The sequence below is a fragment of the Podarcis melisellensis genome, assembly GCF_964234715.1.
Source record: "Podarcis melisellensis genome assembly, chromosome: 5".
NCBI lineage: Eukaryota > Metazoa > Chordata > Lepidosauria > Squamata > Lacertidae > Podarcis > Podarcis melisellensis.
This window is the reverse complement of record NC_138537.1, coordinates 41,397,575-41,425,053: the sequence shown is the minus strand read 5'-3', so window position 1 is coordinate 41,425,053 and position 27,479 is coordinate 41,397,575. Positions and strand designations below refer to the sequence as shown.

The window sequence follows — 27,479 nt, the reverse complement described above, 5'->3', positions numbered from 1 at the left end:
ACGAAATCAGAGAAGAGCTGGTCGCTGATGAGACGGTGGACCTTCTGGAACTGTTCCAACTCAGCACTGCCTTTCTCCATGCACAGGTCCCACATACTCAGTGCTGCTGTCACTTTAACACAGGCAGACTCCTGAGGGCAGAGAGACACAGACCTCAGCAGGGCTAAAGCAGTTTGCAAGCCCTGCAAGTCCAGCCACAACCAGAGCCAAGATTGTGACGCAGAAACGTCTGCCCAAAGCTAGCCAAGGCAGGACCCTCAAGGTCCCCTCAGTCCCCAATTCTTCACAAGGTCCTGTCCCATCCCCTACAAATATGTTTATTCACCCGGACATGCTGAAGGTAGAGAGAAAGGTCCCGGATGAAAGATTTAATCAGCCGCTCCTGCATTCGGAAGTTCTTCTCGGTCTCTTCAAAAGCCTCATCTTTGAGCTGTAACAGGGAGGAGGAGGAGATTTGATAGGTACCGTGGAGCTTGTGATGGATTCCCATAGACATGTAGCCAGAGTCAGCATTTACCTGCGGTGCAAAACCTGTGAGGTGCTTGAGGTGGCTGCTGACGCGATTGGATTTCTTGATGATGGAATGGAAGTTGAGCTTGGAGATCTTCTCAATGAGGCTGTCGTCATCAGTCTTCCGGTACTTCAGCACTGAAAGAGAGTGGTGGAAGCAAGAGTCAGCTCCCAAGAGTCGTGGAATAACAGGGTGTGGTGAGGGACAACAATGGTCACCTGGTCTAATCCCCTGAGAGTACAGAAGATCCATTAAAGACTGTGCCATCCTGGGGAGTTTCTCTCTCAGCCCAGACACAATCCTCTCTCAGTTCACTTCTAGCCTACAGTACACCACCACTTCCAAGCACCAGAGGTAAGTGGCTCATTTGCCTTTCGACATTTGTCTCTTTGTAAGGGAGCAATAACTGGATAATGCATCCTGCCAGCTAAGCATGACTGGGTTAAACCAAATGGACTTTTGCTATTACACCCAGCAGCCACTAGAAGGTGCTTCACCTTTCTCAATCTCTCCCCCCCCCCAACAGCCAGCCTGCTGTACACTCAGTCTCCACAGACGGTACCCAACTCTTCCACACAGGGATGCTTGGCTGCTTTTCATCTTCCCCATGTGGCTTACTCGTTTGTCTCAAGCGGGTGCTTGTGCTGCTCCTCCCCTTTCCCCACATTGTCTCCCCTGCCCCACAGCTCACCCAGGTCCTTTCGCCTTTTGGACTCATTGATGTTGCAGTTGATCTCCTTGACAGCAAGGACAGCTGCTGCCAGGGGAGCACGGTCAGGATGAGACTCAGGTGTGGCGCCCAGAAGCTCCATCAGCAGCAGTGGGTAGCGCATCACACGCTGAACGGGCTTGATCAGGAAGGAGCCCAGGTCAATGTAGTTGGTGCAGCCCCTGAGAAAAGGGGTGGGGGAAGTTAGCACAGAGGATCCCATATGTTGTCACCCACACTCTCAGCCCACAAACACTGCACCCCAGGAAAACCAACCCCCACCTTCCAACTGCTCTTTGGCTTATGTGCATGCACATGTGAGATGCTTTGTTTAAAAATGTTTTTACTAAATCGCCTATGCCACCTTGAAAAGATATTCATCTTTTGAAAGGTAGCCTACACATTTATTAAATAAATACATTGGGACACATACGGACACTCCGCACCTGTCTTCCTCCCCCAAAAGACTATATATCATCAGACAACATAAAACCAGCTCATCTCATTCGTCCCAAACTCAGTCACTTCTTCATCCTCTTCTAGCTGAACTCACAATACCTGGATGGTTGACTAGTTGTTTCCTAAAAGCCAGCCAGCCTAGTAGCATTCCTGCCCCACATCTTACTCAGTTCCTTCCCCATCCTGAGCAGGCCAAGATGGTCACAGCAGTCTGAACTCCTTATAATCTCTTACAGCCCTCTCTTCCCACTCCTGTAGGAACCCCATTCCCAGACATGCTCCTTGCTCTTGCCTCAGACAGAGATGCACAAATACTCAAACCCTTGTATTCTGGTCTATGACCATAATAAAGATTTGAATGATTGACCCAAACCCTTACTCGTACTGTACATTTTTTTGTGAGTAGGTAAGGAAACAAAGAGAAATCAGGCACAGAATGTAACTGGGGAACAGCAAGAAACAGACTGATGGTATAAAAAGGTCACTTACCATTCAGTGTACAGACTCCTGACAGGAAAAAAATAAAATAAGAAAAAGCATTAGAATGGTTGCTGCCCGCTCCACCTTCTAAGCAAAAGCCTAAGATGCACTCAAGCTAGGAAACTCCTCGCCTGGGGGGAATGGGAAGCTGAGGATGTTGCTGGACTACAATTCCCACCATCCCTGACCATGAAACATGCTGGGAATTGGGAGACTGACAACATCTGGAGGGCCACACTTCTGCCCTATTTTGGTTGAGGGTCAAGTCTGGAGGACATGTTCAGTGGTTGGGCAGCACCTGAAATTCTGTTCCCAGCACAAACCAGCGGAGTCCAGTAACAAACAAGTAGGTTCTTCGGCTCTAAGTGGGAAGGAGAGGGGATCAGGGCCAAATTATCCCTCTGTGTCAAGAGCACAGCAGTTGGGTGGGATTGTGAGAAAGGAGCCCGGGCAGCTGCCCTCTCACCTGAGGCTCTCCAGGGACTCCAGCAGATGCTTCTGGACCCGCTCATCCTTCTCATAGGCCTCCAGAAGGGCAATGGCCTCGTCGTGGTTCTGGCAGTAGACTTTGTACACATCCTCCAGCTCAGCCCGAAATGCCAGGAATGTTGGCCCTTCAGGGGAGAAAAGGCACATGTCACTCAGCAGCTCTCTTCCTGATGGAAATGGTTCTTAATGGCCAGCCAGTAAAAATATTCCCCTTCCCAAACTGCAGCAAATCCAGAAGGGTAGGGGAGCAGACAGGGTGTCACCCAATACTTACACATGGGCGCCCAACAACACATCTCTCTGCCTTTTTACATACCCATGGCTATACTGAAATTGAGAGATACTCTTATGTATAAGGCCCTCAAGGGCTTGGGATCAGGATACCCCAAAGATCTGCCTCCTCTGATATCTACCTGCCCAAACCTTAGTGGCCCTCCTTCACATGGCCCAGGCAGGTAAAGTGAGGTGAGTAGCACCTTCTTTACAATTTATTCATCACCAGATGAAGTTCTTATTCTCCCAGATTTTTAAAAACTGAGATTTTAAAATCGGAATTTTAATCCCACTTACTGCATATTTGGGTTTTATGTCGCTTTCTGTTGGAATTTTTTATGCTGCAGTTGCGCCGTGTACTACATCATTTTATCTTTGCGAGCTGCTCAGAGAACTGTGTTATTGGGTCATCAATAAAAATAAATGCAACTGCAGTGGCTTGTGAGCATGAGGGTGGGTTTTGCTTACACTCCCCAGCAAATTGCTTTCCCCTCTTCCATCCCAGACACCATGAAACGAGAAACCAAGAACAGGCTGAAGGCTAAGCAACTGCCATATTTAGAGCCCCCAAAGCAGGAAGGAATGATTCCCTCATGTCCTATTGACTGGTGACCCATTAAAAAACCTTTCCTTATAGCTTGATTCACTTACTCAAGCCATCTGGAGTTACTTTTGCTTGCAAGCAGAGAAGAAGGTGCAATGCCTGCCTTGGGCTGTACTGTGCAGAGTCACTTGCTTAACCTCTGATTTTAATGTACTTCGATATGCCAGACTCTATACAGATCAGGCTGTAGGCTAGCAAAGGAACAGTGACTCTATCCCAGCCCTACTGAAGCCAGGAGACCTCAAAAGAGAAGAAGAAGAAGAAGAAGAAGAAGAAGAAGAAGAAGAAGAAGAAGAAGAAGAAGAATAGTAGTAGTAGTAGTAGTAGTAGTAGTAGTAGTAGTAGTAGTTTGGATTTGATATCCCGCCTTTCACTCCCTTTAAGGAGTCTCAAAGCAGCTAACATTCTCCTTTCCCTTCCTCCCCCACAACAAACACTCTGTAAGGTGAGTGGGGCTGAGAGACTTCAAAGAAGTGTGACAAGCCCAAGGTCACCCAGCAGCTGCATGTGGAGGAGCGGGGAAGCGAACCTGGTTCCCCAGATTACGAGACTACCGCTCTTAACCACTACACCACACTGGGTCTGGTTATAAATTAAGGAAACAAAGGGAAGTCAGGCCCAGGCATTGGCCTTGTTGGAATAGACCACTTGAACTGTTGCCTTGCCTATGACCACTTTAACCAGCATCCTTTGCTCCACTCTTATTCCTAGGGTCAGAGATGCCCCAAAGGTTTGGGCAAAGCACCTACCAACAGCATCTGCAGCTTTCAGGGTGCTCAGCAACTGCTTAGAAAAGGCAATGACACCGTGGATGTTTCCAAACAGCCCCTCACAGTCTACCTGTGGCACCTAGGAAGCAAGGGAGTGTGTTGAAGCAAAAGGAAATTGTTTTCACAGAGGACTCTTATTTACAGATAGGCTGCTCCCAAGGACACACCCTGCTCACACAAATGAGCTAGTCCTTGGCAGCTTTCCTTCTCTCTGAAGACACAAAACATTGTGGGAGAACACCAGAGTTCTCCAGGTCTTGATGCCCAGTGACATCCCAGTATATACACAAACTGGCATCAGCACTGCCAGCATGAGCACCCGCAGGCTTGAAAGCAGCCCTTCTAGCTCCTAAGCGTCACCTAAATGGGGAACCAGTAGCTCTCCAGAGTCCAACTCCCATCAGTCCCAGCCAGAAGGGCTAATGGTCAGGGATGACGAAAACATCTGAAGAGCCACAGGTTTGATTTTGATTTAATATTTCTATTCCGCTTTTTGCAAAAACAAACACTGAGCTCAAAGTGTCTCACAAGAATCACAATAGCAAAATAAAAAGCAATAAATTAAAAACAATAAACCTTACAATCACTGTACTATCAAACAAAGTAACATAAAATAAAGCAAAGTAATTCAAAATATCGGAAAATATAAAACACCATTCATCAAAATGATTAATACAATTCAATAGGGTCATAGATTCTCTATCCCAGACCTAAACAGTTGTTCTCTGCACCCACCACACCTTCCAGGGAATGTCATCCATCAGAACCTCCATTTCACGCAATATTCTGTTATCTCATTTTTATCCTCCAAGGAGTTGAGGGTGCATATAGCACCCCCTTTCCCCCTCACAACAACCCTTCGAGGTAGGTCAGGCTGAGAGACAGTATGCTTAGAATTAAGGGCAGATATCTCTGGTTAAGCCCAACCCTCCATATCCAATGGCTCCAAATAGTGCTAAGTCACACCCCATCCCTGGCAAAAAAAAAAAAAGCCAACTGAAAGCCCACCATTGGCTGCCACAAACTGGCCACTCCCACCTGTGCCTCCTGCAGCGGCACCAAGACCATCTGCACAGACATCTCAAGGTCCCGGATGTAATCCTGCTCTGTCTGCAGCAGCTCTTCAATGACCTTTGCCCTCTTCTCCAACATCCTTTGCTCTGGGTTAGGAGTGGTGGCTGCAGTGGCCGCAGACTCTAGTGACGCCGGCTGGGAGGAGAGCAGAGTCATTTCTGAAAGAGAAGCAAATGGGATCAGGACAGAGCATCCGAGCCAACAGCTCCTTATAAAGCAGTAGTGGCAAGATGGAAGTCCATGGGCCAAATCCAGCCTACAGATGACTTATCAGCCGGCTTCCTAGTGGATGAAAGAGGCTTTTAGTTCTGGACAGCCTCCTCACTGCTGGCTTCAGGGTAGGAGGAAAGCGCCAGAAACACACGAGCAATAAAACCCACATGTTTCCGGCAAGTCTCCCACCTTCTGAGGACAGGGTTTCCCGTCAGTGATGACTAGCTGGCTGTGGCACGTAATTGAGAGGGAAAAGGGAAATAACTTGCCCCCTTGCCTTTGTGCTAGTTACGGATTTATTGCAATTATATCCCACCTCTTTCTCCAAGCAGCTCAAGGTGGCATAGGTGGTCTTCTCCCTCCTCATTTAATAACACAACAAGCCTGTCAGGTTAGACTGAGAGGCAGCTACTGGCCCAAAGTCACCCAGTGTCCCAAGGTCCTGGTCTAATATTCTAACCACTATACCACACTGGCTACACTCTAGGTTAGACAAAGAGGTTATCAAGTTGATTGACCACAGCCGCATGGCCACACATCCCACAAGTCAGGGACACAATATCTGTGGAAGGCTCTAGCCGGGGAGGGCGGGGTATAAATAAAGTTTATTTATTTATTTATTTATTTATTTATTTATTATTATTTCCTCCAATAGAGGCATGTCATGACGGAGCCAGTCAGAAGAGAGGATGCCTAACCAACACATTTTTAACGCATGCTTTTATGCCCTACATATTTCTCACTGGGTTAATTGTATTACTTAAGAAGATTGTGCAACAATTGTGGGCTGCTCAGCTAAGATTTTTTTCCCCCAATCCAATGCACTGCAGCCACCACAAGGCAAGTAAAACATCTGAGGGAGGGTTTGTGGTTCAGTGGCAGACCACAGACTTTGCATGCAATAGGTCCAGGTTCAATCTGTAGCATTTCCAAGAAGGGTGAGAGAGATCCCATCTGAAGACCTACAAGGCTGTTGCCAGATTGATGGGCCAATGGACTGACATGGTGTGTGTGTGTGTATATGTGTATACCTATATACACACATACATATATGTGTGTGTGTGAGAGAGAGCGCTTATTTTGTTCCCAACATTTGAGGTAATTTGAAAAAGGTTTTAAAAACAATACGTGCCCCACCCTCATACAACATTTCAGTCACCCCATGCTACACCAGTTGTAAACAAACTAGTATAAGAGCAATAGGGAGGAGTTTGCAATGTATGTCATACAAAAAAAGGTGTGAGAAAAAGATCAGAACACCTCACAACCCAATCCTTTTATTCAAAAGCGAGGTACACAAAGTTCAACAGGCACTGCTCTCAAGGAAGAACATATAGGTTTGAACCCTCAGGCTCAAAAAGGAGGATTAAGGCTGAAATCTTATACCCACTTAGCTTGCAATATATATGCCTCAATGAACTCAGTAGGACTTACTTTTGAGTACACATGTATAGGATTGCACTGTAAGAGAATAAGGTTTCATTCTGAAGAATACAAAGTTCATTTTAAGCCTTTCCACTTAAACACTGCATTGGCATAGGAAGACTGGAAAAAGAAAATATACTAAGGAGCTTATTCATTTCTTTATATCACTCTAGAATGATACAATACACCAGTTATAAATTAAATTAGTACATGGTGTCTCTCAGATGCAGCTGACCTATGGAACTGTCTGCCACCAGAAGGCACAATCACCAACAGTAGCAACAGACAAAAATGAGTTTGTAAAGGATCCAAGCAAGCTAACAAAAATTTCAAAACATTGAGAGCTATAATAATTAGAGCAAATGCTCACCACATATTCACAGGCAGAGTTGTTCACCTGTCACTTTAAGCTATAGGGCAGGGGTAGGCAAACTAAGGCCTGGGGGCTGGATGTGGCCCAATTGCCTTCTCAATCTGGCCTGACGGAATCAGCATGTTTTTACATGAGTAGAATGTGTCCTTTTATTTAAAATGCATCTCTGGGTTATTTGTAGGGCATAGCAATTCATTCACCCCCCCCCAAATATAGCCCGACCCCCCACAAGGTCTGAGGGATGGTGGACCGGCCCTGAAAAAGGTTGCTATAGGAGTCGTGACTTATTAGGGGAAAGAATGTTCCTGATTCTTTCACATGCCTATGGACCGGAATCAGGTACTTTAAGGCTGCTGTTTTATACACGCTCACCTATAAGTCCCAGGGAACTCCAGGGGGCTTACTTCTGAACAGACAAGCATAGCATCCTACTGTAATAGCACAAGAGGAAGACATACAAGGCTCCTTGAAGCAAGTGGATCATTATGTGCCTGCTGGAGGACAGGAAATGGAGCTGGATAGGTCATCCATCAGTTTGATCCAGTAAAACTAAAATTGTGTTTACTACTGCAAGACTCAACACACCACTGTCGTCTAGGGAGACTATCCTTTTTTTTTGCAACCATCTGCTAAGCTAGAAGACATCCCCAGCCCCCAGATCACTTGGCGTGCCTTGCCTGATTTTTAAACAAAGGCACCCACGTCCACTGGAAGGGGAGGGGGAGCTACTAGCCCCTCTTAAAACCACGCGATGGGGAAGGGTTAGGAAAAGCGCAAGTTAAGGAGGAGTTGGAGAAATCCTTTCATTCCACAACAGCAATGAAGTCCGTAGTAGCAGTAGAACAACAACAACAACAACAACAACGGGAGTTCTGTACACAAAAGCACTGCCGGATGAACTTTCGACAGCTAGTGCCCACTTTGGCAGGGACACAAAGCGACCGGGAAGGCGACAGGCGTCGATCAGGAAACAACAGCGGGGAGTTATGCAGAGTGAAAACCTTGCAATGCGCGGCTCAAGCTCTTGCCGGCGGCTGCGGACTCGCGGCGAACTCGAGAGGCAGCATTCCACGCCGCGTCCGTGGGGCTAAGGCTGCGACTTCCCTCCCCGCGGCGGCAGGAGAGAGGGGAGAAGAGGGGGCGTGGCTCTGGGTAAGAGCCGTCCAGGCAGGTGCTGGAGAAAGAGGATCGGTTCCGATGCAGCACCGCGCAGGATAAGAGCAGCAGCTGGGGAGAGATCGAGAGGGGGACCCCCAAAAGTAAACCCATCTCCGACCCCTGCCCGCCAGCCCCTCCCCAAATTCCTCACCAAGCCGAGCTCAGAAGTCATCCCCGGCCCCACCTGCTGCTGCTGCGGCTCCAGATGGGGGCCCATCACGTACGCAACCGGCAGGGTAGGCGGACGAAGCTGACCCCAGCCAACCCAGCCCCCGGCACCCGCCACTTCGGGTATTAGCATCTCAATGGTCTTAAGGGAAGGAGCGGCCACCCGGGGTCGAGCAGAGCCAAAGCCCGGTGCTGGGAATCCGGAGTGGAGGAGGACCCTCCCTCCTTTTTGCAAAGGCGCCTCCCCAGTCTGGCTACCCAGCTCCGGATTGCGCTCGTAAAGTCCCCCCCGGCTGGTTCTTGGCGCAAAGTCTGCTGCGGTCAGAGCGAGCAGAAGGCCAGCCAGCTGAGCTGTTGCGCCGAGGGAAAAGGGAGGACGCGGGAGACAAGGGACCAGGTGCCAGGCAGGTCCTTGCACAGCTCAGCACCCCTGGGACCGCAAGGCAAAGCTAAAAAAGGAGGAGGAGGCCGGGAAATTGGCGGCAGCAGCAGGAAAACAGCGCCGCCCATACCTGCATCTTCGTGACCCACTGCCGTCTTTGCCCTTCCATGCAATCACGGCCAAATCTGGGGCACAACGAGGGCGTGGCTGCCTGCCCGGGAGGCGACAATAGCAGCCCTCTTCCCAGGGCGAATGGAATCGGAACTGGGAAGAGGCGCCTAAAACAGGTGCCCATCCAGTCTGGCGCAGCTCGTGGAAGTTCGGGCAGGCCAGAGCCGGCTCCTGGTTTTCTATCTCACCTGCTGTTGTCTTGACTCCGGCCAGCCCCCTGGCTCAGGTTCACAGGCTGATTCCTGGGGCCCAGCAACCCCCAGGCCTGGCATTTCCCAGGCATTTGCTCTTTTTTAAAGGGAAGACATCCAGCAGACTCTTCCTCTCCCCGCAGCATTCCTTTGTGACCCATCAGCTCCAACCGCCGCGCAGGGAGAGAGAGAGGCACTTGTGCAATGTTTGGTTAGGCAAACAAGCAATTCACAATACAGTAGTAAGCAGGGATGCCAACGGAAGGCATGCATTTCCCTCTGTGGCTGCTGAAGAAAACTTTATCAAGCAGAACAAGCTTTCCCTCTTCCCTCCAATTAACTCCTTCCATGTATTTATTTTGACCCCCCCCCCACCTGCAGAACAGGCACTTCTCAACAGCGATATATCTCCCTCCCCAAATTCAAAGAGATTGTGTACTTTTGCTTGTTCTTATGAGATAAAGATGTTCCATTGCCTCTGTGTTTAAACTGGTCTTTAAAAAAACACATGCATTTATTCTCAACAGTTTGGTAAACAAATAAAGCCGACCCCAATGGGCACATAATCAGCTGGCACAATGAACAGGGTTGATGTACCCCACCCCGATCTAGGTGCCAGATCTCACGATTCTGTTAGCATGAGCTGAATTTTGATGAGCTGAGCCCATCTCTGTGTCTCTGCTACTGGCTGGGCTGTTGTTCTCCCTGGGCTGGAAGCTGATCAGCATGCATTTTAAGTCCCACTCCCACTGCCTGTGTGACAAACACTGTTCTTGGCAGAGGAACACACATGCATGCCCTTTCAACCATAAGCCTGCTGTGCATAGTGAGGCAGCCCAAAATGCTAATGCGTCATTCCACAATAGTATGACAAAAGGCTGGAAGAAGGCCATCCCAAAAGGGCAGAATTCGCAAGGCACTGAGGCATCACAGTGCTACAGTGTGCTTTACACAAGCGCATTGTTCATTCATGGACTGCTCCTCACTTGCTCAGCAACTCGCTTACCACCACCAAACCTTGCATCTCCCACCACTCCTGGGCCTGTTTCCATAGCTGATAGATGGGACTAGAGAGGGCTGCTCTTTGGTTCTGTAGTCCCAGGGGCCTCGTGATATCTGGGCTCTTTGCCTGGGGGGGGGGCACTAAATTCCATCCAGAGTTGCAGCGCTCCATCATGCTTCTCTGGTACAGTTACTATCTGCATGATAAGATCAGTGCTAGCTCTCCAGCAATAGCTAAAATGTTCTCTACATCTGGGTGCTCGTAGGCAAAATAACTCTGTGCACCACAAGGTCCTCAGAAAGATTTTCAGTATCTGTGGAGAAAGAGCCACAATCCTCTCCCAGGGACATTGACATAGAATCATAGAATTGTAGAGCTGGAAGGGATCTTGAGGACCATTCTAGTCTGACAGCCTGCAATGCAGGAATATGCAGCTGTTCCACATGGGGATTGAACCTGCAATATTGGCATTATCAGCACAACACTCTAACCAACTGAGCTGTCCAGGGTTAGTGGCTGGCTCAGGGAGCCCAAACCCCAGGTATTTTGCAGCAGACTGCATCTCTCCTGTCCTCCCCACTCTTAAAAACTAGAGTAGCTGGGGTGTGTAGCAGAGGACAGTAATGGTGAGACTCCAGCCACGCACTTCCTTAATTTCATGGTACATATAAATGTGTACAAATTTGTGTTACGGGCCTATGCCTTATACTATACGTGCCTAGAAGTAACCTGGGTGCACGTGTGTCAATGCCACACATAGAACTGCAGGGTTCCAAGCCCCAAGATATTTCACATTTTCAAGAGGGAGAGCACGCCTCCAAGTTGCCTTTCATCTGGCTGACTCTGGTGCCTTTGATGGCTGTATGACAGGGTGTTTCTGAGCTATCACTATTTTTGGACAGGATTCAATCACATACTGCGCAACAAACCCCCTTCCCCTGAAGAGCAGACTTGCGATAAGCAAAGTGACAGAAACATGAGCTGGAAACCGTGGATGGTGCTTGATACAACATCATCTAACCTCCCTGTGAACAAATCAGAATGGAGAGCAGACATCGTCTAGTCTCCTTGCAAATCAGGATGCATGCTTAATAAACAGATGCAGTTTTGCTCATCATTGCACAATATATTTCCTTGATGGCACAGGTGTCTCGCCAGAAAACAAGGCAGCAGAAAACAAAGCAGATCCCTTTTACCGGAAGAACCTAGGAAAGATTTCACTGGCTAAACAAAAAGCTGATGGGGTCTCCTGGCCCAGACAAGAACATGTTGCCTTTGGGGGTGGGGAGTGCAAACAGGGCTCCTCAGAGGCCCCCTGTTGTTGCTGCCTCAGCCACTCACTGACTGCCCTGCCCATCCTCTTCTCACTCACCTCCCTCCTTTTTTCAAGCATCCAATAGCAGGTGCATTGTTTGCGAAATCCAGGCCAAGAAGGTGTGGCCCCTGCTGGAATGCGCAAGGAGACTGTGTGGTGCGTAAGTACCCAGAAACAACGTGGCAGCCCAGCACAGTAACCGCTGCTGCCTCTGCAGAAAGTAATTCCCAGGGCATCTGGCCAGCGCATGGAAACCATGACCCAGAGGACAGAGGACATTCCATTGGTGTGACATACAAGCTGCCACCATTTCCAAATGAAAGCAAGTTTCTGTTTCAGACTTTGCTGCTTTGTTGCCTTGCAGCAGCGGAGCAAAATAGAAGAGAAAGCAAAAAACAAAAACAGCCTCAGGAGATTACAGTGGGAGGCATGTAGAAGAACCAGACAATTGATAAATAGCTGAAGCTGGCACCCTGGTCTGTGACTCAAGAGCCTCCTGCCTCAGATACTGGGGTAATAAATTCATGAGAGCACATGTGGGACCTGGAACGAAAGAAGGCATTCCAAAATGCTCCAGGGTTCCAAACAGCCAGGCACACCCCTTTCCAGAATATTCTGTTCTGTCACCCACTCCCTCTTCTTCCCTGCACCAGTCAGACAGTCCTCACCATCCACATTCAGGAAGGAAGTTCACCTCCTGATGTCACTGGCCCAGCCTCAGTCAGCATGGCGAACCACTGGGGATTATGGGAAGTTCAACCACACCTGGAAGGCCTCAGCTTCGCTCCAAATCTCCTGGCTCCTCCTCCCAGCAGCTTAATGTAGATGTTCAAAGCCAAGAGGGACACAAAGGCTGGAATTCTCAAAAATAGTACCGCTGGGCAGAGCAGCAGTCACTCAACACTATCATCTGGGACCTGCCTGATAAGTAGAAACAGAACCACAGCAAAGTATGCCTCCAGTTCCCAGTCTTGTCAGACAGCCCATGAGCCAGATAATTAAAAACAACCCCAAAGTCCAACGTAAGTGGTCTCTGAAAGCAGCTGAGAGATGGAGAGGAATCAACAGTCTTATACTCCCCCCGTCTATTTCTAAGCCTAGAAGATCCACCAAAATGTCCAAGGAGATTTCAGAACCAAATGTGGACTTAGTTGTTTATTACATTTGTATCTTCCCCTTCCTCCCCAAGGAGCTCTGAGTGGCAAATATTAGTAACCTTAAAATCAGTAACTGCATTTTATTGGTTTTAAATGTTTTCAGATATTCAAAATGTTTTGGGTGTTTTTAACTGTTTTGCAAGGTTTGAAATGCATTAGGGAGGGGGTTCCACAAAAGGGGAATGACCACCAAAAGGCCCTGCATGGGTCAGCTGGACAGTATCTAGAAGCCATCAGCGATGGAAAGCCTCTTCCCTGTCAATGGGCTGCATTCCCTCAGGTGACATCTGTCAGGGGCTTTAACTGGTAGTGTGTAGGGGCACAACCAAAGGTGGGTGGGGCACCTGTTCTCTCTCTCTCTCTCTCTCTCTCTCTCTCTCTCTCTCTCTCTCTGCTACCCCTTTTCCCCATTATCCACTCTTCTTGCCACTTACATGAAATTAAGCCGGGGGTCACAGGTTGCCCACGCTTGCTCTAGATAACCAGTTTCACCCAAAAACTCATGGAGCTAAATGACACAACATAATCACCTTATCCAAGAATGGCTACTCTGAAACTCACTGAGTTATTCATGTCATAGAGAGTTGAATCATTAAAAAAAACAAGGAAAAAGTTCCAGGTGGCATAACTGGTAGATTGCTGATATGCCTCATAGTGTATCATGACAACAAGGTTTGATATTGTCCCCTATGTTTTTCAACATCTGGGTGAATCACCCCAACTTATTCATAGGCTATGTCCACATTCTCAGCTGGCATCGACTGACATTAATCTAAACACTGAGCACTAACCAAAGCCCTGAGCACTTCCTGCACCATTATGTGTATGAGTTTGGTTGCCTTGATTACTGTGAGCATGTCTATCACCAGACAGCTAAAACAGGGCTAGGGGAACATGTGGACCTCCAGATGTTATTCGACTCTCATCAGACCCAATAGGTAGGAATAATACTTGTTGTTGAACAACATTTGGAGGGTCACAGGTTCACTACCCCAGGGACTTTCAACAACAGAATGTTCCTTGTTGACTGGAATGCTCTCTCCTCAGACTTTGGAAGGGGAGACCCTTCTGAGAGCGGGAGAAGCAATGTCTGAATATGGGAAAGACAAAGTCAGATAAAGCTGGAGTTCAGCTGGGTGGAAACTACTGTGAAAGCTGCAGGGGTCCACAAATTTGTTCTTAGAGCCTGATGCGGGATTAGTAGTTGGGCAGCCTGTTTTGAGGAGCCTGTTTCTCTGTTTACAAAACCTGTGCTTGTATATTGGTATATAAAGAGATCACAGACAGCATAAGCCTCCAAAGAAAACTAAACCCTGTAACCTTGCCTCTGGATTTCTGATTGTTTCAGGAAGTGGGAGAACTTAGCATTATACTTAAGCATTATATTCATTAACCTCTTTGGGCCTTTTGTAGCCAGGCTGGACTAGTGAAGTGTTACAGAAAAATATAAACAGTGCAGAGCCAGATGGACAGACGGCTAAGGAAGGATTAAACTTTAGTTGAGAAAAGATTAAAACCGCCAACTTCCACTAGCTAGTCTAGCGAGGAGCAATAAGGGTTGCACCCATTTGCTCACGGGGAGAACCAATCACCATTTCTGCATTTTTCCTCCAGCAATGGATGACTAAGAAGTGCCTAAACACTTTGCAAATATTGGAAGGGCGAGAACTGTACTTCAGGCTGCAGATACCAAGTTGCTTGCTTAAAGAAAATCAAGATAACTCTGGTGGTTCTGGAATGTGCTGGTGGCATGGCAGGGAAAAGCTAAAGGGAAGGCTAGCTAGATATGCAGTGCTCCTCACAATGGGATATGCCTAGCATGAAGCATAGAGGGCTGTATATAGAGCAGAGCCAGCACTGGTGCAGCAGTAGCTACATTTCCTCCCCCAATGTGCCCCCCAAATCTTCTCCAGTGCCCCTCAACCTTCTAGAGCTGAGTTGGGGGGGTGCGCTGCACGAGAGATGAGAGATGGGGAAAGGTCAGTTCCACTAGTGCAGCCCTTGCACTCTGTGCACCCTACCATGGTTCTGATAACTCAAGCATGCAGCATATGTATGTGAGCCCTCAACAAAATGCATGACATGGCAAATCCTGGCAACAAGGCTGGCCTCTGCCTTTTTGTAGCCTGAAGCCAAGGCTGAGGTCATCATGTAGCCTGAAGCTAGTTTTCTGTCTACTTTCTGACGATAACTGATTCGTCAAAGCAGAGACAGAGATGGAGAAGATGGGCTGCTGACAGGCAAGACCACCAATTCCCTTTTGAAGAACTTCTTTCTAAGCAAGACAGGACACAAGCCCTTTCCTCCTGGCTCTTTTAAAGGCATGCACAAATGTAACATTTAAAAAACAAACAAACCAAAAACAGATTTCACATGGATTTTTCTCCCACTGAGCCAGACTGGCGTCCCTCCCGCATTCATAAAGCAATTGATAGGCAGACATATCAGCAACTCAAACACTGATTCAGTCATTGGCATGGTACCAAGTGAGGGATGCATCTATTTCTTGTCTGTGTCTGTAGCACATATTTATTCAAAAGTTTGTCCCATTTCCATGTCAATCTGTGATGATGATTATTTTTACACACAAAAATGTGCATTATTTCTGAATGCATTTCCCTCATAAAATAGGTATTTTAGTACACATTCCATCTTAAAATGCATGCTTCACTATGTATTTTATCCAAAATCAGAGGACTGCATCATTGAATTTTGAGAAATGCAACAAAACAGAAGAAATGTATTATCTGCCTATGGAAGTGCAAGTCAGAATTTGTATGTTTCAAAATGCAGAAGAAATGACACCCTGAGACCTGCTTACTTGCACCTCTCCTCCTATGTTTCCAGCGAGGCTATTTGCCTTTATTTTTTGCTAAAGCATCTTCTGTATATTTATGCAATTAAAACTGCATTTCCCTCCTAACTCTCACCACCCTCCCCATTTTTTAAAAGCTGAAAAGCTGCTCCAGGAAGGGAATTACGGGAAGGTGGGCTTGTGAGATCATAAGTTCCAGCTAATTAGCTAAATGCCCACCCAGCTCTTGCAGCAACTGAACTTAATCCTGGAGAGAAGATTGTACAAGACTGAACAAAACGTGTTGAGTAGGCTTCACACTGTCCAAATGATGTGCATTTGAGTGTACTCTTGGGGTTCTCACAACCAAGCACCATCATCTATGGCACCTAAACTATGATCCCTGCAGCCGGATTAGGCCTTTGTAACATGACCAGGTCTCCTCAATTGCTCAGATCAGCAGGGAAAGGTGCGTTATACAAATGTAACTTAATCAGCAAGACAGACTCGCCATGTAAATAGCCACTTATGTCACTTATCCACTGTGTTTCTCTCAGGGAGCACACATAACATTTGGAAGCTAAATACGTACCAGTAGTCAGCTATGGCTCCCCAAAATGTATCCAACCCACGTGTTTACATACAGCATTAGTCAAGCCTGGACATCAGACATTCAGCAGTCTTGTTTTCTACATATTTGTTCAGTGGGAGGGTTGACTGGATGGGGGGGGGAAAGAGATATTTGACAAGTGGGGGAAATCTTTGACCCTCCAGATGTTGCTGAACTGCAGTTCTCATCATCCCTGGTCATTGGCCATGCTGGTTAGACCTGATGGGAGTTGTAGTTCAGCAACATCTGGAGGGCCAAAAATTCCTTAAGCTTGGCTTAGGGACTTAAGTTTTCCAGCATCCTTATTTGCACAGCTCTAATTAGTGTATTAATTAGTGTAGGGACGCAGGTGGCGCTGTGGGTTAAAGCCTCATGCCTAGGACTTGCCGATCGAAAGGTCGGCGGTTCGAATCCCTGTGGCGGGGTGCGCTCCCGCTGCTCGGTCCCAGCGCCTGCCAACCTAGCAGTTCGAAAGCACCTCCGGGTGCAAGTAGATAAATAGGGACCGCTTACCAGCGGGAAGGTAAACGGCGTTTCCGTGTGCGGCTCTGGCTCGGCAGAGCAGCGATGTCACGCTGGCCACGTGACCCGGAAGTGTCTCCGGACAGCGCTGGCCCCTGGCCTCTTAAGTGAGATGGGCGCACAACCCCAGAGTCTGGCAAGACTGGCCCGTACGGGCAGGGGTACCTTTACCTTTACCTTTAATTAGTGTATTGCAGACTCTCTTGTGTGTCTGCTTTCTGACCTCTTGTTCACCCTTGAAGAATGTCAGGAGCCAAAGTTTATGTGGTTAAGTGGTACCCAGCCCTGCCCGGACCAAAGGTGCATATGACAGGTCTACTCTACAGCGTCTGCAGCATATCAAACAAATCCCACATATTATTGCATCCACCAACCATACATAGAATCTCCACGCTGTTTACTGTAGGTTCCTTATCAGCTGAGCTCAGCACCAGCCACCGGACTCCATCTGCAGCTCCCTCTTCCCTGCTACAGCCGCCGGCTTTACTCCCTAGAGATTTCCAGGATAGCAAGGTCTGTGCTTATTTTGCAAAGTACAGAATTTGGTTTGGCCACCAAATTTAACACCCTGATTACTTCCATCAGCCTTTAAAGTTAGTTTTTTTGGAAAGGCATTTTCTAGACATTAAGGCTGCTAAAAATAAATTTTCGTGTGCCTGAACAGAGGGGAGGAGCATCAAGTAAAACTTTAAGTAGTCAGTGACTGGGACTTCTATGTCCTTCATATTAAGTTGTTGTTGCTGTTGCTGTTGCTGTTGCTGTTGTTGTTGTTGTTGTTGTTGTTGTTGTTGTTGTTGTTGTCTCAAACCTTTTTACAAAATAGTACTAACAAACACATCCCACCCACTGGAAGAGGCCACAGACATCTAAAGTCCTGCAAAGGCAAGGTTGAAGGTCCAGGTGAAAATAAACTTTTTATCTGTAGCTATTTAGCACTCCCCAGTGACTAGCAGAGGCATTATAAATGAGCCCCAATAAGCAAATTTGCTTAATATGTACACAGTTGCATGCAAAATTCAGTTTTTTAAATCTGGGATTTCAGCTGAATTTGGGATATCTTAGCTCAGATTTCTTGTTTATTAGTACAGATTATCAATTGCCTGATGACAACTAATTCTGCTTTCCCTTTTCTAGCCCAGGGTCCAGCTGATGACAAGGCTGCAGGAACACTAAGCAGCAGAGGCTCCCACTAACAGCAGCAGCAGCAGCAGTCAACAAGCCCGCCCCACCAGTTTTCCACTGTGCCAAGTTTTGTCTTGCTACTCTAAAGGCCAAAAGGAGTCTGCTGGGGAGGGCGACGGATGTGCAAACCCAGAGGGTAAGAGCCTTCCTTTTGCTAAAGTTAAGCACTATGCACACCGATGGTGCTATAATAGCAACAACATTCATTTGCAACACTCCATATACACCCCACATTTCAGCATAATTGCTGAAGAACACAAGTGGGTGGTTCCTGCTGCTTTTGAACACAGGAAAAAACAATAACCTTGCTTGACCTGAGGCAACTTCCACAGAAGCTGTAAGATGCTGCTGCTGCTAGCTTGAGATGCTAGCTTGAGATGCAGAGTAGAATCCGACAGAAAAACGTGTCCCACTGCAATTCAGCCACCTTTCATAAGGAATACAAACTAACCACACCAAAATGGGGAAGGGCTGTCGTTCAGGGGTAGAGTATCTCTTGTGCATGGAGGAAGTCCCAGGCTCAATCCACAACATCTCCAGCTAAGGCTGGGAGAGACCCATGCCTGAAATCTTACAGAGCTGCAGCTGGTCAGTAGAGAATACTGAGCTGGATGGACCAATGGTCTGATTCAGCAGAAGGCAGCTTTCCATGTTCCAGAAATGGCTAGCCCAAATATGCAAGAGTTACTGCAAAGCCCGTAAGCCGCTCCTACTAGGGCAAGTGCAAACATGGCCACCACAGCACTGAGAAACCAAGGGACACCAAAGCAAAACCTCTTGCAGCAAGAGTGTCCCACTCAGACATATTCTGCACTTTCCTGGAATTGCGCACGAGTGTCACTCCACAAAATTCCAGGAAAGTGCACAATCTGTCCCTTGGTTTCTCAGTGCTGTACGGCCATGTTTGAATTGCCCTAGTAGGAGCAGCTTACAAGCTTTGCAGTAACTCTTGCACCACGTAACAGCATAACAGAGATGCAAAGGCTGGTTTCAAAGAGCTGCCTAGGGTCTAACCCTGTGCTTGAAACCTGAGCATCTAGGAAGCCAGGCTCACACCTGGGCAGGGAGCATGGCAGGGAGCCCCTGGCAGGGCAACAGCGCATTGCAAACCTAACAAAACGGCACAAACATTCCTGGCATAAAGGACTTGACTGGCAAATGCCCAGCCCAAGAGGGGAAAAACAAGGCACAGCCACAAAGGAGAGCCTAAGGAGAAGGCTGTCAATTAGCACACACTGAGAAAACAACAATTAACCTTCATAATATCCCAGATGATTGACATAACAGGTGTTTTCTTTTCAAGTGCTGCTGTATGGCTGTAGCACAATGACAGAACACCTGCAGAAGATCTCAGGTTCAATCCTCGACATCTCCAGGTAGGGATGGGCAAGATCTCTCCCTGCAACCCTGGAGAGCCACTGCTGGTCAGTGTGGACAATACTGCACTAGATGGACCAATGACCTGATACCATACAAGGCAGCTGGCTGTGATCCAAAGCCCTGCTGTTTACATGGGGCTGGCTGACCGGAAAAGGTGTGGAAATCCAAGCACATGTAGCCTTATCACCACCACACCTTTCCCTGTCCAACCTACCTTGCTTTTCTTTGACGTGGTGCCTCAAGGCGCTGGGAGCCGTGCGCCGATACAAGCTGTTCCGCTGCCAGGCTTCACCCTCCCAGTCCAGGCTCCAGTCTGACCGCCCTGTGCGTGTCCTTGGACATCCACCTCTCCACACCTGCAGTCCCGGTGCTCCAGACCGGCCAGCCACAGTTTCTGCTGCGCCAGAGTCCTCATCCACCACGTTATGTGGCTTGGCCACTTCACAGGCAGGCGCCAACTCCCCACTGCTGCGCTCGCATCCTAACGGCCAGGACACTTGGTCTTTTGGACTGGCAGAGATGTTTCTACAATCCACAGTGCTGTTCTCAAATGTCCTTCCAGAATTCTGGGCATCGTGAAGGAGGTCTCCATGCAGCACATACTGCCTCTCCTTCTCCTCCTCCCGACATTTCCGATGTGTTCTGCTGTGCTCCACGTACCTCTCACCTGCCTTCTTAAAGTCCGCATCCAAGCGTTGATCAGCTGTGCACCAACCATCTCCCTTCCCATAGTCATCGTCGCTGCCACTTTCTCTCCAGTGGTTTGCACCCCAAGCATCCACGTTCCTCAAGGCTTTGATGCCAGCATCCACGTAAAAGCCATCTTGATACCAGCTGTAGGGCTTCCTGCAGGCTGCCCTGGTGGCTTTCTCACTGTCTGTGTAGTAGCCAGCTTCCTCCAGGTGACCATTGCCTACTGCCTCGTGCTCTTCGTACTGCTTGTTCCTGGTTCTCCTCCTCCGGTCGGTATATTGTCCACCTTCCTCCCCACAGTCCCTGCAGACTCTGGCCATTTCGCGGTCTCTGTACCAGATCTCCCCCTTCCTGAAGTGACCACAGGCTCTGCCCACTGGCCTGGTGGTGCCATACAGTTCTCTGCTCCTGCGCTTGTTGTCCCAGTCACAATCACTGTTCCGGCCAGTTCCTCTGGCACCATCTCCTTTCCTGGCGGTGGAATTGTAGTCCTCATACTCCCAGCTGGGGAACCAGAGGCTCCTTGCCTCGGGGTAGGTGCACATGTTCCTCTTGGCGTGCCCCCACCCCCTTCCCCAGGGTTCAGTTTCTTGGCAACATCCACCCCCCCACACACACCTCTCCCCACACCTCACCCTGGGACTCTGCTGACTAAACACCAGCAACAGAGAAGCAGCATAACCTTCGTACCCAATAGGCAGCAAGTCCAGACAGCCTCACCCACCTGCTGGCAAGTAATGAATAACCAGAGTCCCACAGATGAGAGCTGTGGATTGGACAAGTTCCCTGCCCAAACCGGCTTCTCTGCTTTCCAATGCTGAAGGCAGCAGCCAGTGACCTCTCTCTCCCTCCCTCCCTCTCAGGGCTCCTTAACACAGGGAAACAGAAAGCCTGTGGCTTAAGTGGCCACACCCCAGGAGTGCTTCCCTGGGGCAAAGGAAAAGGGGGATAAGCATGGCACTGGGGAACTACAGGCTGGACCCACCTGGGCTCCCTCTGATCTGCTCCTGGGAGAAACAAAGCCACCCTTGGTTTTTAAAGGTAGTGTTCTGTTTTTTACTGCTCTGTTTTCTGTATGGTTTATTTTTATGGACACCACTTAGAAATGCCAAGGATTAAATGGTGCCTGAATACCTTAAATAAGTAAAATCAATAAATATATAGCCAACTTGTATATAAATAAAATCAATATATATACAGCCACCCTGGGTCGCTCAAGAATGCACAAAAACGCACACAATTTAAAGCTGTTCTGATTCCACACATACATCACAAGACTGTATTGTTTGATCCGTGAGAGCCTTGAGAAACCAATGATTTTAGAGCCCCAGGCTCTAATAGAGTTCACATTTCAGGTCAAAAGTATTTGCCCCTAGTCAAGCCACTATTTCACAGATTCAGTCCCGGTAACTTGAGAAATATACTGCAAGCATCTAGGAATTTGTATGAGAAATATTAAGCTCAAGGGACAAAAAACCTAGTTCAGCAGACTTCAACAGCTTGTGCAGGAACCTGGTAGCCTCAGCAACCAATAGTTTTCATTTCAAAAGAATGCAGAGAAAAACCTGAAACCATGTTGGCAGTTTTTGCTAATTAGAGAAAAGGAGGGAGGGAGGGAGATATCTGGGGAGGGATTTCAAGGGTCACAAAACACAATTACCAGCCACTCCCCTTGGATCCCTGCCCATATTTTACCAAGACTACTATGATATCCTCAGCACATTTTTTCACATATAACTCAATCCTGTTTTTCCAGTTCTCTCTGACCCCTCCCCACAAAAAGAGAATAAAAGCAATGCTGTCAGCAGGACCAGAGTGAGGACAAGAAAATGCACAGGACTCCAGCATCCTGCTTCTTCCTAGAGAAGCATCCTTGATTTTGGTGGCCCTGTTTTGTAAACCGCCAATGGTGCTGGCATGTTTTGCCTTTCACCTCAGAACAGCTGACACAGGCTGTGTCTGTCAGTGAGGCTGTTTACTCATCCAAGTGGAGTAACACCTGTGGAAAGGAGATACCTGCAGGACTGAGAAAAGGCGGCAGAGGTGCCCTGAGGTGGGTGGCCAAGTAATGGAGGGAAGCAAATGACAAAACTGGTATTTTGGAATATGAGTGTGTTGTAGTGGTTAGAGTGCCAGACTAGGAACTGGGAGACCAGGGTTCTAATCCCTACTTGAGCATGAAGCTTACTGGGTGACACTGGGCCAGTCACAATCTCTCAGCCTAACCTACCTTATAGAATTGTTGCAAGAATAAAATGGAGGGGGAGGACTACGTATGCAACTTTGAGCTTCTTGGAGAAAAAGTGAGGTATAAATGTAATAATAATCATAAAAAAACCGGAAAGACAGAGGGAACAATATAAAATAAAAACAGTCAAGAAATATATTTTATTTTATTTTATATTGCATATATATAAATATAAATTTTTATATATAAAATTTTTTATATTTTGTGTATATATATATGTATTGTATACACACACACACACACACACACACACATATATATATATATATATATGCTTTCGTAGATTTTCACGGGTACAGGAATGCAGGTTTTGGTGTCCTCGGGTGTCTTCCCGTGTAAAAGTTGGGGTGTCTAGGCGACGTTTCGACGAGGTCTCACTCGTCATCTTCAGGCTGGTGCTTTCGGCTTCTTGTTACTGGAACAGAGCAAGATCTCAGTGTTTGAGTTCCTATAAATACTGTTGAGGGGGTGTGGTGTATAGCCTCCAATGTTCTGGGCAGAGAGGAAGTTCCCAGGCTAGTGTGCCTTTTCTTCTTCACCACAAGAGAATAATCATGGAAGCCATCGAGATAGAGAAACACCCTCACAACATGAACAAGCGTGACGACACATCCCGCTTGCCAGACATCTGGAAATTAGCCCTCCCCACAAAAACTGACACCAGATCCAGAGGCACACAGAACGCTATCACCAATCAACCACACCAGACCCAAACCCAGACCCTCTCCACAGATAAATTACAGACACCATCCAGTAGCCAAACCATGGTGGCACCTCCGGATGCTGCACCCCCCTGCAATCCCTACACAGATCTGGCTGACACAGGCCACAAAACCACAGCTCGCCCCTATACACGAAGCCAAGCCAGAGCACAACTAAGTGCAGTACAGCCATCTTCTCAGAAAAACTCTTCACAAAGTTCAAGAGGTCAAGACACAAAGACTTTAGCAACTAATCCACACCTAATGACCCACCTAAGTGGTACTCAGGATATCACTCAAGAAATCACTCAAGATATCCCTCAAGTAATTAAGGAACAAAAGAAGAAAAGGCACACTAGCCTGGGAACTTCCTCTCTGCCCAGAACATTGGAGGCTATACACCACACCCCCTCAACAGTATTTATAGGAACTCAAACACTGAGATCTTGCTCTGTTCCAGTAACAAGAAGCCGAAAGCACCAGCCTGAAGATGACGAGTGAGACCTCGTCGAAACGTCGCCTAGACACCCCAACTTTTACACGGGAAGACACCCGAGGACACCAAAACCTGCATATATATATATGTATATATATACATATTCTTTTTTGTTGTCTAGCTCAAGCAAGGCGAAAGACCATTCTTACTATGCTGCCTCTGCAGGAACTGTGTGAGAAGAGGGAAGCTACACATCCTTGAGCATATGCACTGAGTTTAGGAGCAAACTGCCTGTCAAAATGCTAGTCCAGTGGCAGAAAGTTCCAAAACAATGTCTGTGCGGGTGCAGAACCCAAGTACAGGTCTGCCCAGAGACCACAAAGAACAAAGGGGAAAAACCTGGGGGACAATAATCATGCAGTTGTGGGAGACTTAGAGGAAACACCAGCCAGGAAGCTGCGCAAGAAATCTATCCTCTCTCTCCAACAAGAAAAAAACAGCAAAATGAAAGCTCCTGACTCCACCCAGGTACCAGTAAGTCTAGTGCCACCTAGCAGCTAAACTATACGATGACACTATCCACACGCAAGCAAATTTACCCAATCCTTTATTCACTCAAAGAATTTGAGAAAGGGTTCCTTTTAAGTGCATCTTCCCCAAAGCCCAAGCAGTAATGTCCTCACACACTGGATTACTGGTAGCAAATTGCATAGCATTCTACATGTCAGAACTGATAAATAAAGAACTGATCTGTACTTACCTTTCAGCTCTTGCAGTTCCAAGTGCAGGCTGGACATTTTGCAGTCGCAAAACTCCAGGTTTTCCAAAGTCTCGGCTCGCCCAAGCCCACCCTGTGGCTGCTCCAGCATTGTGCTGAGCTCCGCACGGGTCTTGCTGTAAACATCCAGTTCTCGCTCCAGTTCCTGGATATGGTTCAGCAGGAAAAGGCACGGAGATGCACCTCTAGGCTCGTCGCTGCTGCCTTGTCTCTCTTTGCTCCCTGGCTGCAGTTTGGCAGGACCTGGGCTCCTCCTCTGGCTGCTGGGAGGTGGAAGTGGCGCTGGCCTGGACGGCCTCACAGAAGTTGGCAGAGCCTGAGAGGGAGGTGTAGTTTTGGGGCTGTGGCCTGCAGGCGAATGAAGTGCGGCAGAGACTGGGGTGCTAGGCCGGGGAGGCGGTGGCCGCAGCACCTTCCTCCTCGGTGGAGTGTGCTGCACCGAACCGCGTACGATGTCCTTCTCAGAGCTGAAATCCAGGATAGAAAAGTGCCGGGAGGTGCTATCGTGCTGGGGGGTCCCGCAGCTGCCATGGCTAATGGGGCCTGCCAGGCTCTGCTCAAACTGAGCCAGCTGCTCTGTCAGTTTGGAATCGAGGTCTCCACAGCTCTCCCCATGGAGCACCCCTTGGGGGCGCTCAGCCCGAGCACCACGACAGACAGGCCAAGTATCCAGGCCCTCGTGTGTCCCACTGAAGCTGGAAGAGCGGGATTTGGGCTTCCACCGCTGGATGTCCACGTAAGCAGCCAAGTCCTCGCAGCGCATGTTCTTGTGGGAAGGACTGTGAGCCTCTCTGTCCCACTCCAAGGACTTGCAGGCCTCTGAGTGACTCCATGAGGTCCTTGAGCTCTGGTTGGACTCTGCGTTACTCACCTGACCACAGAGTTGGCCCTTTGGCTGAAGAGCAGGCTGAGGTATGAAGGAAACTCCATTTACAGCTTGGATAGGGTCCACTGAGGGAGAGCTTGACCTATGTGAGGGAAAAGATTCCAGGCAGCCTTCATTTGGGCGGCTGAGCATTTCATTCTCTTTGAGCTCAGAGTCCAAATGGTCTTCATGTACAGCAAGGGGGCCAGGCTTCTCCTCAGTGCAGGCCGGGCTCTGTCCAGGCTCCTCCCACATGGCAGGAGGACCTGCTTTGGGGGTGCTGACCACCTCAGAGTCCATGTCCTTTGGCAGACACCCAGATTCCCATTTCTCCCTAGCTGGAGAACTGCTCTCCTCCAACCTCACAAACCTGTGAGGGAAGATCCCACGTCTCCCTCGAAGCTCCCCCTCTAGCCAACCATCTTCCAGGACTTCCAGAATCCGAATCCTGTCTCCCACCTCAAAGTCCAGCTCTGCTGACTCCAGGGCTTGGAACTGATAGAGAGCGATCCCATAAGGCCCCAGAAACTCCTCACCGTCACTCCATGCCTTCTCCTCAGGCTGAGGGTATGTTCCTTTCACCCCATTAACACTGTGGATTTCTGAGGTCCCGGGCTCCTCTGGACCAACCTTGGCTTTTAGCGGACCCAAAAGCTCTACGAACCCCTCAGGGAAGATACCTTGGCGACCCCCAAGCTCTCCTTCAAACCATCCAGGCTCAGGGATCCCCACAATTGTAATCATATCCCCTTCCCGGAAGTCTAGCTCCTCCTCCAGCTGGGCTGAGAGGCTCATCAGCGCTCGGGCCTGGCCCAGGGCATAGGGTGGCATCTCCAGGGTGGTGCCGTAAGGCGATCGAGGGCCAAAAGCTGAGAGGCAGAGTTCTCGCACGCATGATGAGGGGAAGAAGCCTCTGGCTCCCAAACAGCTTCGGCCTTGGGGCCAAGGAGAAGACGCAGAACCATCCAGAATCACTAGGTCTCCTGCAGGGATAAAGGATATGAAGTCAGGGGATTTCTAAGGTGTCACCTACAGCACCCCCTTGCTTAGAACCCCTCAGGGTTCTAACACTAGGAGATATAAGTAACCCCAAATCCACAAGGGCTCACAGCAATCTAGATGGAACTTGCCAACAATGGGCATCGCAGGGATAGGAAAGGTGGGCCATGGCTACTATTCTGGGCACTTTCTTGCTATCCTAGGTGCTCAGAGCTCAACCCCAGCCATGGCAAATGCAGCAGAGCATGAAGTTGCCAGCAGTAAAAGTCCTTGGATCATTGTAGCTGGAGTTCTGGGGAAGAAGACACTAGGAAAGGGGCTCTTGGAGAGAAGGACCAGGCTGAACAGGCCCCTCTTTGACTACCCGATGGATTCCACCAGTACCTCTCTGCAAGCTGAGGCTGCCAGGCTCCTGGGAAGTAAAATTGCTGGTGCAAACAAACAGCTTTTCTCCTTGTTTCAAAGCAGGAACTTCCATGGGTTCCACAAAGCTGCTGGGAAACTGTCCTAGAATGAGAGAGAGAGGGAAAGAGAGGGAGAGTGCACACTGTCAATAGCAGGGAAATGTTCCCGTGGATACAGATTACACAAGTGCCTCTGCACCAATACATCCCACTGTTCTCTAGGACATGCAAGCATCTCTTTCCAGGGACTCAGCAAGATTGGTAAAGAAAAAGAGTTTTATATGCATTGTATATGCAGTATAGCACCGTGACACCAGATGGCACTGTGGAGTCTAGTCTTTCCCAACTGGATTTCCAGTATGAGTTTACAATGTGTTTAACTGAATCACTTCTTTGACATGTCTAGATCCAGCCCAGGGGTCTGTAATTCTCACTGAACCACCCTTCGTTAGGTCAACCAAAAGGTCACAAAATAGCACGTAAGCTTCCAAGTTCTGCAGGAATCTTCAAAAGGGGTGAAGAACTTTCCCCCATTCCATCTGGCCAAATGAAGAGTTCTGAAGAAAACTGTAAGATTTAATTTGAACTAACCTTTCTGAATGGCCTTGTTTAATATGTTTTTTTTCTTTCTTGGAAAATGCATCTTTTATAAAAGACCCATCCATCATGATGTGTTTTCTTTTAATGAATCCACCCTATTCCTGTGACTAATTTGTTTTAACTGTTTTTAATACTGATTTTTAAGCTGTAACCCACTCTGGGACTTCTTGATGGTGATGGACTGGTATTATTATTATTATTATTATTATTAGTTGGGAGCCTGTCTTGGTAAGCCAAGAGGCCGATCCAGATGTCAGAATCCATTCAATACAAAGGCCACATCCTAGCACCTAGACAGCTGTAGGATCCCAGACCTGCATGATCCTCTTCTCTCCAATGAAT

At 48.2% G+C, this 27,479-nt stretch overlaps 1 protein-coding gene across 2 annotated transcripts in view; it reads right to left on the bottom strand.

Moving 5' to 3' along the window:
* Nucleotides 1-27,479, bottom strand: part of DNMBP (dynamin binding protein) — a 49,039-nt gene that overhangs the window by 4,876 nt on the left and 16,684 nt on the right. Inside the window, exons 3-12 of one of the 2 annotated variants that reach the window (XM_081911534.1) lie at nt 26,518-26,640; nt 24,252-26,117; nt 5,334-5,527; nt 4,275-4,374; nt 2,626-2,773; nt 2,169-2,186; nt 1,203-1,402; nt 518-648; nt 326-430; nt 3-131 (exon numbers count right to left, since the gene is read on the bottom strand). In XM_081911534.1, coding sequence (XP_081767660.1) covers nt 3-131; nt 326-430; nt 518-648; nt 1,203-1,402; nt 2,169-2,186; nt 2,626-2,773; nt 4,275-4,374; nt 5,334-5,527; nt 24,252-26,117; nt 26,518-26,640 — 3,014 coding nt within the window. Of the gene's footprint in view, nt 1-2; nt 132-325; nt 431-517; nt 649-1,202; nt 1,403-2,168; nt 2,187-2,625; nt 2,774-4,274; nt 4,375-5,333; nt 5,528-19,627; nt 20,696-24,251; nt 26,118-26,517; nt 26,641-27,479 lie in introns of those variants that run through there. The other variant, XM_081911535.1, reaches the window with a different exon arrangement.